Source organism: Parasteatoda tepidariorum, chromosome 10 (assembly GCF_043381705.1).
Source record: "Parasteatoda tepidariorum isolate YZ-2023 chromosome 10, CAS_Ptep_4.0, whole genome shotgun sequence".
Classification (NCBI taxonomy): Eukaryota; Metazoa; Arthropoda; class Arachnida; order Araneae; family Theridiidae; genus Parasteatoda; species Parasteatoda tepidariorum.
In genome coordinates this window covers 9172789-9185153 of record NC_092213.1, presented here as the reverse complement: position 1 = coordinate 9185153, position 12365 = coordinate 9172789, and the positions used below count along the sequence as shown (strand labels likewise).

Below are 12365 nucleotides of genomic sequence, written 5' to 3'. Positions count from 1 at the left end.
CCAAAATGAGTGGTTTCAAAAAGCTAAATCGGAGAATTTCTTCGAGAAAATTTCTGATACACACATCACACATGCTAAATTATATTCACAAAATACAAAAAAGTGAAATGAAAAAAGAGCAACATACACGATTATTTTTGTATTTGAATAAATATTTTCTTGGATACAAAACCTGACAAATAATTTTTTTTGCGCTATTGGTATGATAAATTTCACAGAAACGAAGAAATTAGGTTTTTATTAACGAGAAAAGTATTTTAAACCCATATAGATTTTTTACGAAAATTGTCCGCAAAAAAATGACAACTAATATATTTTAGTTCGCTGGCCACAAAAAAAAAGGCTTCGCGGGCCGCCAGTTGGAAACCACTGTTCTTGAGGAAAAGCCTGGAAGTAAATTAATTCCCAATTGGATACAGTAAGTGGCATTTGCTAATGCCACAATTCAGTAACCAATCAGGTTCGACACGCCCGCGTGACGTCGCTTGCAGGTACCCAATCAAATCTGATCCGAAAATTGATTCAGCGAGATAATATACCAAACCTAATAGCTGAAACGTAAACACGCCATCTTGTTTATACACAACCAGCAGTCTTCTACGTATTGCAGATACCCAATTGTCGAGTCACAAGTACTTGTTTTTATAGGATTGAATAACCCATACTCACTGGTTAACTAAGCAAGTATGCATTTATTTTCGCGGGATAATATTTCCTTGCCACATTTCTCCAAAGTGTACACTCTTTTCCTTTCCTATAAGTTTGTGAAAACATTGAAACGATACTTAAAGCTATACTTCATCACCAAGTATCGTAAATATCACATTTAAGGAAATTTAACAACTTATCACTAATTTTACTATGTTTGTTTTATACTGATGGCATTACTGCTTCAAACAATCAAATAAAATAACAAGGTTTCACTTACCTTGCTGTTCTTAATAATATTCGAAGCTGAAACGTCAACCTGAGATTCTATTTCCGGGTTGGCAGAAACAATATATTTAATAATAAACATCTAAGTACGAATGAAGACCAAGCTAATTAACATTTTAGAGTAATTTAATAAACATAACGATAAAAGATGAACAACTAAAGTAGATGAGTTACAAAAAAGAGAAAAGCGCCAGGCGCTTGCATCAAGCGACCGTTCACATTCAAACTGTTCTTAAAAGTTATTGAGTCTTATTCGTATTCGCTAGGGGGTTCTCGCATCTTTCGATGAGGATGCAACAATGTTGTTGTTGTAGTAGTAGGCCATCAAGGCAAGGGTTGCGATTGTTCTTGTTCTCCAGAGGCACCATCTATGGTCAAAAATTCGACTTCTGCCTCACCTATACGTCGCACCCATTCATACATCCATTTATTCATCCACAGATCATATTTTTGACCTGAAGCAGAGAACGGTCAATTCAGTACCCCCAGAGGTATAATTTGTTATGGGAACATTAAAGACTTTGTGACCCCACAGATTTAATGTGCACAAGTCAACATATACTACACGGGGAGTCTTTGGCTGTCTAGATTCGAACTTCCGTTCTCTCGAACGGGAGTCCAGCACCATTTCAACCAGGTTATCCCGGCCTACAAATTTTACAATGAAATATTAATACTACATTAATAATCAGTATTTTACTTTGGACATTTTATTTTTAACATTTATTTAAAGTTCTTTTCAATGTGATTCCTATTTAAAAACTGTGTCGTAATAACATGAAACCATTTTTTCGGCACACGAAAGATAAAATATAATCTCAAACATGTTTTGTACGCAGTCATAGTTCCAAAATTAGTACAACTCAATGAAATCCCACAGCGAGCAAAATTGTATGTCATTCTCTTTACTTAAATATTAATTTTCAAACCCTAAATGTGTATAGTATTTTGTTTTCAGGTTTTAAAAAATAATATCAGTTATTATGATAAACCTTGTATAATGTTCCAATTGCCTTAAAATTTAACCATACATTTTTATATATTCATTAACTTAAATTATGCGAAACAAGTAATAGAATGAAAATTGAGTTTTTTTAAAAAGGTGTTGCACTACGAAAACCCTTTACAACATAAACCCAACTGACTAAAGCATTCCCACAACAGCCCGTTGTCAGCCAGGGGGTCATGGTAGTTAAAGTTCCACAATTTCTAGACCAATGACATTATTGTGATAATGTAGTCAGCATTGCGCACAAGCCGTCTTTACTTTCCAAATAAGCTGGCATGCATGCGGTGGTTTGAAGCTGGATGGGCTTCGAAACACCACAGTAGATCGAACCCTAGTTCTTCAGAATGGAAGTACAGAGCCTTAACCAATCCATCGCAGCCTAAACCTACACTGTTAGAATTTTCATTCTAAAATTATGGTAAAATCACCGGCGGCAGTCTGTCCATCCGATAAACCGTAAAGTTTAAGGTAAAAAACGTTTTTAACCAAAAATCGGTTAAAATTAGTATGGTTATAAAACCATTAATTCAAAACTATACGGCGTTTTTAACCATTTACAATTAGCATGGTTTCAAAACCGTGAAAAAGAAATTTAATTAGACACAAGAACTAGGCTTTTCATTAGACATTGGAGAGTGCGGGATGCTGGAAACTCTTCATGTGCTAAAGGGAACAGCGGAATAATAGTGATGTCCCAACTGGGACTCGAGCTCCAGTTCTGTCGGTCATGAGACTGACAGATTAGCCCCCTCGGCTATAATATGTACGCAGTTGGAAAGGAAGCAAGTGGCTTCATAAGCTGTTAATAGTTGGAGCGATAAAATTCTGGTTGTTTAACCGTAATTAAAGCAGTTAATAAACGGGTTTTTTCACAGTTTACAGTTTGATTACCATCTCATTTATGGTTATTTGACTATTTCGTTTAAATACGGTACGATAGCAATTAAATAAATCGTTATTTAACAATTTTTTTTCCGAGAAATTTCTGACAGTGTACAAAGTAGCGATGAGACGGAATCTGCCTGAAAGACCCGACCTGACATGGGTTCGTTAACTGAATATATGTTTCTGACTTGTAAAATTTTCATAAATATTTTTACAACTTTTAAACAAACGTTTGGCACAGCTATTAAGTTTAATAAATGTAAAATTTATTAATTAACTTTGATAAAATGGTTTTAATGATTAATTTCCTTGTTTTGTCTTCAAAGGCTGAGAGACGAGACAGCAAAATGTGGCCTATTCGACGCATGCATGCTCAGGCTCTAAGTAACCCTATGTATATCCAGCCCAGGTGAGCTCGGATTAAAATTCCTCGTGTTCGTACCCCCCAAAGCGTGCCCGAACTCATCTCCTCTACAGAGGGATCGTGATTAAAAATAAAAATCTTGTAGGCAATCATAGCATTTTACAAATATAATTTATTCGTTTATAAAATACATAAGATTATATCTATACAAATATAAATAATTTCAGTTTAACAAACGCATAAATAATGAAACAGCTTTAAACGCTATCGTAACACATTAAATTGCACAATATAACACAGTGAAAAAAATATGGCCCATTTCGAACTTGAATATTGAGCACTTATGAAATATATCACATTAAAAATATCATGTATCTTGTGAAACAGTGATAAAATATAAAAGGTTTTCTCTAATGACCGCTCTTAATATTGTAGTTTTAAAATCCCTGTCGAAAAGGAAGTCAAAAGAGTATAGGTTCCAAACTGACAATTAAGCAAAAAAAAAATACAAAACCCCTTTCAAAATCTAACGAGGAGGGTGGCACCTAGAACATCAAAACCAGTTTGATTGCCTGAGGTTGTTTCTCGTGCTACCCTTCTAAACACTTTCTATTTCCTCTGATTAGCAGTTTTGATGCCTTCAGTTCCACCTTCCTCAGAAGTGATTTGTAATATTTCGTTAGCATTTTTACTTTTTCTTCTGCTTGATTATGAATTTGGGAATCCTCGAGTGTTTTGTACGCTTTTTTTGGTTCATTTTGTACAATAATTCCAAAAACATACATTAAGGCTCATATATCTTCTAAAGTGACACTTTTAAATGAGCAATATGCTTAACAAAATCGGTCGAATAACTCCAACGAAAACGAATTTTAAAGAAAACTTACATTCGAAAATCGATATCTCGGGAGGTATTCCACCGATTTTGCTCAAATATTGTAGCAATTTTTTAAAATGAAGTAAAAAAAATAAATTATACCCTACAATTCACACTTCTCGATATTTAATAAAATGTTAAAAAAAAATAATTTAAAGTTATTCTTTGTATGAAATTATCTTCGGATAAAAGAATAAATAAGTTCTCGAAACATAGCAAATTACGCAAAAAGTAAAATTAACATTAAGGGGTCCAAATTTGGAGAGCTGTCTTGATCAAACTATTGGGACCATATTTCCCAGATTGCAGCTACTCCCTATATTTTGTAAACCAAAAATCTGAATCCGACAAAAAAAAGTATGTTTATTCAGAAAAAGTACGATTTAAGTTTAAATATTGTCCTGTACTAATTATTTAGCATATTTGAGGTCACCCCTTGGAACCATTGAGAAAGAGTCCTAGAACCAGAAGATCCAATTATTAGATCATAAGTTATTTAGGGTAGTCCATTTGGGGGGGGGGGCACTGTACATTACTACTCGCATATTGCATTCACATTAACAAATAGGATACTTAATTTTTATAATCAAATGCTCAAACCGACTCTAGAATAATATGATATATAAATTTTAAATTTCAGTTTGTAACTAAAATAAATAGTTTAAAATAGTTATTTTTTTAAAAAAAGTGCAAATTTAAATTGTGCTGTTACATTAAATTTAATTTGTTTTAACTAAAAATATACATGTAATACTTATTGCTTAAAAATTGTATTGCTCATTCTTAATTTTTGTCCAGTTTTTCCAATGCCATGCAAGAAATAGGTCTCTTCTAGATGAAATCTTAAGCCTATTTTAAATATTTAAACTTTTTTTCGGTGAAAAAGTCCAATTCTTTATGACATAGTTTAAAATCAGAGTTTAAGACACTCAAAGCTTTTTCTGTAAAACACTCTTAACCTTTTAAAAAGAAAATTTTATTAAAGATCTTTTTAATTTTTTTTCATTACTTTTTATTAATAATATCGAAATAAATGAAAAATATTATATTCAGCATTTAAATAATTTATGGTAATTAAATATAGCATGAAACACTAGTGTCTTTTTCTGATGTCAAGGTAAAATTTTCTGAACATGGCTCACTTTTAAGCAATATTTTTTTTTAAAAACATGCACTTATTTAGATATAAGCGAAACAGTTATTTATAATTGAAATTTGCTTAATTTACAAAATAAATTATTCATAAAATTTTGAATATGAATGAAAAAAAGAAATGTTTTTCAAACAATTTTTTGGGGGGAGAGGGATTTATATTTTAGTACAAATATAATTTCAATAATTTAATAGATTTTTTAGTAACTATTAGACTGTTTTCTTTGGTTAAAAATATATTTTTGCTCAAAATTAAAGCGTCGGAAAAAAATATATAAAATGGTCATTGGTTTCCTCCATTTGTGTCAAAGGGTTAGAGGGGTCATTAGAAAACAACCTGTATATCCCTTATGACAGAATAAAAAAAACATTATTCGAAGATAACAGTAAAAAATTTTATTAAACAACAAAACATAAATGTTTGTTCTATATATAGTTTGATATTCTATATAGTTTGTTCTATAAGTTAGGTAACTAAGGGTGAAAATAAATGCAAGACTAAAAATATGTTTCAAAAATACTTATAAGAAATTAGAGAATTGTAATTAAATTGAAATAGAACAAAAGGGAAAAAAATGGCAATACACTTCACTGTATTGTATTGCCATTAATGTTTTTTGTTGTATTAAATACAGGATTTCATCAGGAGACTCCCTGCATGTTGGATCTTTGATCCATGTGGCAAACGTACCATTTGACAGATCGGAATAAAACTTTTTATTATGAGCTATTGGCTCAAGTTTAAATTCTTTTGACTTTCACTTTCAGTCATCCAAGCTCTCGCAATTACAGTTACAGAATTTCAAACTTTTTCTTATTGAACACACAGATATAGAATATTTTTAGTACGAATTGTGGCGCCACTAGACAGAGATGAATAGGCAGCACTCAATTCACCGTGCCTTAATCTTCTTTCCCATTGTCGTCAACATATTATACACATCAACATACTGTACATATTATACACAATATATTAAGAGGAAACATAATTACTGCACTCTTGAGTAAGCTATATTGGGCTAACTATACTAGTTTTAATAGCTGGAAAAACTTAGAGAAAAAAAGGAACAGCTGAACATACTTAATGCTATAGTAAATGGAATAGTTTAATATAATTGAAATATCATCCTTAAATATCCCATAGATTACGCATTGAGAGGTCACCATTTTTTAAAAGATGAAAATAAGAAATAAAATTCCCTGTATTTTCCCTGTTTATAAGGAAAAAATCAAAACTACCAGAATTTTTCCTGTTATTTTAGGTTATTTTAAAATTCTGTGTATTTTCTAGGTCTAAAGTTTTTTAATGATTTCTAAAGTTTTCTTAATGATTTGGCAATTGATATTTTATTTTGATTTGGTTATTCTAACTGTAACTTTATCTTTATTTATTCTTATTATAAATGGCGTTTCATTATTAGGTCTTATTCTGTGTACTTTTAAATTGTGTTTGTTTGTCATTAATTTTTCATTGCATTTACATTTCAATTTTTCTAACTGCTATTTCTTATTTGTTTATCCATTATGGGGCCTCGGGGCACAGTCTTTTGGTATTACCACTGATGACAGAGAGGCACCTGTGTGTTTGCAGACAGTGCGTCCCCTGATGAAATGCTATCTTGCTAACACACAAATCTTAAAATATTTTTCGTTTTCTGTTAGAATTGTATTTCTGACTTTCTAAATTAAATAACTTATTATTAATATTCCTTACATATAATTTCATACCAAAAAACTCATCTATCAAAAAGAAGAGATTTACAAACATGTGAAAATTATGTTCAGTAAACTGTATTGATTGAATCAGATTTGAATAGTTAAAATCTGGGCTCCAATAACGAACCCTCACTCAGTCTGATTATAAACCATTCGATGAAATTCTGACTTAGAATCAGCCAATAGAACGGAGGGAGCATCCATTTCAATGATTTCACCCTCTCTCATCACAATTATTTTATCACAGTCCAGTACGGTCTTCATCCTGTGAGCAACAATCAGAACTGTTGATCTCTGTAAAGCCAGCCTCACTGTATGGCGTATCAGGCTGTCCGTCTCGTAATCTACATTTGCTGTAGCCTCATCCATACACAGGATCTAGCAAAAAATAAATAAACACCTATACTAAAATAAACACTTACAGGGGTGGAATATAAAAATTAAGGGCAAAATTGCCTCCAAACTTAAGGACAATATAAGGATACTGATTCTCTAATGGGGGTAATTTATACAACACCAAAATGGATTTGCACATATACAATTGATAATAGTTTTAGATGTTCCTGCACTTAAATGAAAACAAAAACATTTTTTTTTTAAAAACTCTGATTTCTTTTTTTTTTTAAGTTACGTAAAAATTTCTTATTTGGTTTTTATTTACAATAAAAAGAAGAGAAAATAGTCTAAATAAGGAAAATTGTAAAGTAGTAGCAAAATATGTGGATTCTCTTGTGAAAAACAGTAGCAATACAGTCTTATGAAGAGCGAGTAGAGATATAAGAGCTTTTTATATATTTCTCCCACATTGAATGCTTTTAGGCTATCAAATAAAGGGTGATTGTCTCGAACACTGTAAGTAGATAAATATCGTACTTGAAGCGCTATAAAGAAGAACATTCATTTTGTTATTTACTTTGTTTCATGGCATATAGCATAATTTTTGAATTTGAAATTTCTTCATGTCTCCTTTAGATAAATAATATTTCCTTTTCCTCTTCAACAAAAATTTGGAAAATCACAAAAATTTCAGGACATTTATTAAAATGTTTAAAGACATTTAAGGACTCTCTATTTTTTTAAAAGGAAATTAAGGAATTTAAGGACAACTTTGAGCCTGCACTTTTACTTTTATCACAAAAAGAAATAAATGTTTTCCCTAGTAGGCAGAATCGTGTAGTTAGAGGGGAAGAGAGGACATTTGTCCCTCAAAAGAGGTTTCTAACTCATATAACATAATTAGAAATTAATTTTCAATTTTTTTTTACTCCTTCAAATATCACCTGCTAACTCGAACCCCATTACTCCTTCCATTTTTTATCCCATCCCATTTACCTAAAACATTTAACAGGTTGTTTATTATTATTACAGATTTCCTTGCACACGGGTTTTCTTTAAACTTATTTTTAACAAAATCATAAATTAAAAATGTCTTCAGAATTTAGGCTATCCATTTATTTAATCAAAACTATCAATACATTTAAAACCATCATAAGTGTATTGGAAACTGCAATTGCATAACATATAGATCATGAATGAGAAAGAGTAAACAAATTATTTTGTATAAAAAAAAAAATTTGAAGAATGCCAAATCTTATTTAAAATATATTTTATAATCCAAAAGAACATAATCTAAAAGCATGACCCTTTAGTCATCACTGTCCAATATAAATTTACCCAGTATTCTCCCACTATACCCTACTAGATTATATATTCGACTAGGAATATTTTTTGATCATCAACTTATCTGAGATCATGCTAAAAAGGGGAGAATAAATCAAAATTGTTCCCAAGTGCTCCAAGCCCTTGCAACACCTCAGCCTAGGCAACCAAGAGCTAAAAAAAGACTGAGCTAAACAGAAATGAAAGCCCTCAGAAAGAGGCTGTTTATACAATACAAAAGAATATTTTGGCAAATCTTAAAAAAGAAAGTAGTAAAACCCTTTGGTTTCTTTCTTTAACTTCAACTTTTATTCGAGTAATTTAAGCTCAGCATATTAAATTCAAATAATAATGTGACTTTGTATTACATAAAATTTATATTTTAACTTATTTTATAATATTTTGAGTAGGAGTCTTTTACGTCAAAGCCTTAGACTCTCAAACTTTTTGAAGAATTTTTCTTCCCCCCCCCCTCTGCACTCAACTTTTTTGTTTAAAAATAAGTGAATTGCTCACTTTAGCTTTCCTGAGAAGTGCTCTCTCTTACCAGGCAAAGAAGTTGCAATTTTGATTTGTAATTCTTTTTTTTAAAAAAAAAAGAGTATCGCCCACTTCAGCTTTCATGAGAAGTGCTCCTGCCAGTAGAGAAGTTGTAATTTTGATTTGTAATTTTTTTTTTAAAAAAAAAAGAGTATTGCTCACTTTAGTTTTCCCAAGAGGTGCTCTTGCCAGGCAAAGAAGTTGTAATTTTGATTTGTAATTTTTTTAAAAAAAAAAAAGAGTATTGCTCACTTTAGTTTTCCTAAGAGGTGCTCTTGCCAAGCAAAGAAGGTGTAATTTTGATTTGCAATATTTTTTTTTTTTTTTAAAAAAAGAGTATTGCTCACTTTAGCTTTCCTAAGAAGTGCTCTTGCCAGGCAGAGAAGTTGTCGCTCTCCTACACTGAAGTTTTGACCTTGTTCTTCAACTTCCACATCCAAACCACCCAAGCTCTGAATTTTGTCCTTCACATGGCAATCTTGCAAAGCTTTCCATATTTGGGAATCACATTTTAAGTAGCAAGGGTCGAGATTTTCACGAATGGTGCCGCTAAACAAGAAGGGATCCTGAGGGATGACGGACAAACTGGATCTGAAATCAATCAGATAATTAATAAGAAATAAATTATTAAAAACAGTAAAAGACGTTTTTATAGAAACTGCGAAGGTTTAGATTTGCTATTGAAGAAAACAGTTTTTCATTTTACAAACACAATTCTAACCTTTATATTTATTTTTGAAAGATATTTAAAAACAAAAATTCATGCATTAAAAATATAGAGAGTTTTCCAATGATAACTTTTTCTTTTAAAATAGTCAAATTTAAATAACAGGAAAGTCTTCTATAGTGACAATTCATGAAAGCAGATAGAATTGAAAATTACAGCAAACTTGTCCTGATAAACATATAAACTTATTTAATGTTAAAATAGCAATAAAAGAGACACAAGTAAAATAGTGTTTCATAGCTTTTGGATGTCACTTATAACACTGAATATCTCACACTGAATATCTCACACTCAATATAGGATATGGTAGATACATGGTCAATAAAATGTGAATTGTTTTAAAGTAGGCAGCAAAATTCCAAAATATAGTAAACGAAAAAGTTTTATTAAGGAGGAAGACAACTTGACTGATGGTCACCTACACTAGTTAAGATAAGGGTTGAAATTGTTAAAAAAAAAATTATAATAAAAGGAAAAGATGTTTGTTTTTAACTTTTCTATTTTGATACCGGAAATATAAAAAAAAAAACTCCCTTTTTACCCTTTCTTGTATAATATTGTTCACTCAAATATGAGAAAAACTGCTGGTATATTAGGTGGACCTGAATGGTTTTATCATGCTAAGTGCCATAAGCAAAACATTAAAAGGAAAGAAAAAAGATTTATTGCTATAGCTGAAGGCTAGTAAACACGTTATAGCCATATAATTTCCGCATCTTGTATCATTAATATCAGAATTTCGATGGTGACTTAAAAACGTGTAACTCTGAACTACTCATATTAGGCCATACTCGTTATATAAAGTTTTTACTGTATCTTCAAATGGCAAGAAATAATATTTTTACACTTAAAAAACATGATCACAATGCTTTTAGCAAGTACAAATTGAGTGAACTTACATGCCACCTTGATTTTAATCGTCCTTTTGACACGTGGATCAATTTAAAGGTTAAAATTTTATCAAAAACAAGAAATCGGTAGCATACCTTAATTTTTCAAGTGGTAGATTAGCAATGTTGACTCCATCTATAAAAACTGATCCTTCAAAGCAATCGACCATTCGGTAGAGAACTTGTATCAAGCTTGTTTTTCCTGATCCAGTTCGACCCACGATGCCAATTTTTTCACCAGGACGTGTTTCAAAAGTAATATTCTTTAAAACATATGGAGATGATTGTCTGTAGCATAAGCTTACATTGACAAACGAAATTGCACCATGAATAGGCCAAGCAAAAGGAGGCTAATAGGAAAAATAAAATATAAGGTAAGTATAAATGAATAATTAGATTTTTTTTAAAAAATTGTTAAAACCAGATTATTACTTATCTATATTAAATGAAATGAGATTATACTGATAATCTATAATAAATGAAACGAGTTAATACTTATCTATATTAAATAAAATGCAGTTATAGTGACCACCACTAATAAAATCGCTAGAATATAAAATCGGTCACTTTTTAAAAATTATATCTGCAAGAACTGAATCATTATAATATCAAAACATGCTAAAACCATCCTTTATTGAATTTATTTTCATCATTTTGTAAAATCAAATTTTGGCAGGTATATGTTTTAAAAATGAAAAGCTTTGCTTAATATTGTCTGAATAATATAGTATTTTAAAATTTCCCGCATTTCGAAAACATGCAAATTATAAATTTTACTGTGTCTCCAAACAAAACAAAAAATCTACACATGAGGACTGTGCAGTTTAACGACACTGAAGGATCAGAGTTAAAAAGGAAGAGTGTAAAGGAATGGAAACGAAAACTGCTTAAAAATTAAGAAAAGTTGCCTATCAACATTCATCGTCAATGATCAGTATTCACTCCATCATTCCATAATGTAAATCTCTAAATGTGTAAAAAGCACTTAGCATTTTAAAATTAACTTTCTTCTTCTTTCAAGGTACTACAGCCATGCCAAAGTGTTTTTGCCATCTGCTGTTTCCCTTATTCACTATATGAAAGTCCTTCTCCACCGAGTCAAACTACATATTTAAAGGTCTTTCTCGTTTTCTGTTTCTCATGGGATAAGAAAAAGTGATATTTTTTACTATATTGTATTATTAGATCAGAATAGATGTCCAAACCATCATAGTTTATTGCATCTTTACAATATCAGGTTGCTTTTACTTTTGGTAAATTTCTAAGTAAAGAAGGATCTGCTAATGTTCTCGTGGACAGCACCAAAGATTTTTCTTAGGATTTTACAGTTAAATTTCAATAATTTATTTTTACGTTAATTGGTTATTCACTCCCATAAAGCAAATAAACTTTACAGCAAAGAAATATTGAAAGTTACAAAAACTTTTATAAACTAAACCAAGGTGAATTGCTAACTTCAAATTGCTAACATTTTAAAGCCCTTCTGCAAATTAAAAATTTTGTTTATGTTTGATTAAAATGTCAAATGTAAATTCTACTGAAATGAAAGTAAATACTGTGATCAATTCAACTTTTAGAGTATTTGTGAAGTTTCAAGTTGAAACAATTTT

The 12365-nt window shown here is 30.7% G+C and overlaps 1 protein-coding gene across 1 annotated transcript; it reads right to left on the bottom strand.

Annotated features, from left to right (window-relative positions):
- Positions 1-3346: 3346 nt before the first annotated feature.
- Positions 3347-11113, bottom strand: LOC107455447 (ATP-binding cassette sub-family C member 10). Its single transcript, XM_043047816.2, has 3 exons — positions 10852-11113; positions 9486-9729; positions 3347-7317 (listed from the first exon to the last, which is right to left on the bottom strand). Exons 1-3 carry the CDS (start codon positions 10923-10925, stop codon positions 7069-7071), a joined length of 567 nt encoding a protein of 188 aa, XP_042903750.2. The 5' UTR covers positions 10926-11113; the 3' UTR covers positions 3347-7068.
- Positions 11114-12365: the final 1252 nt, after the last annotated feature.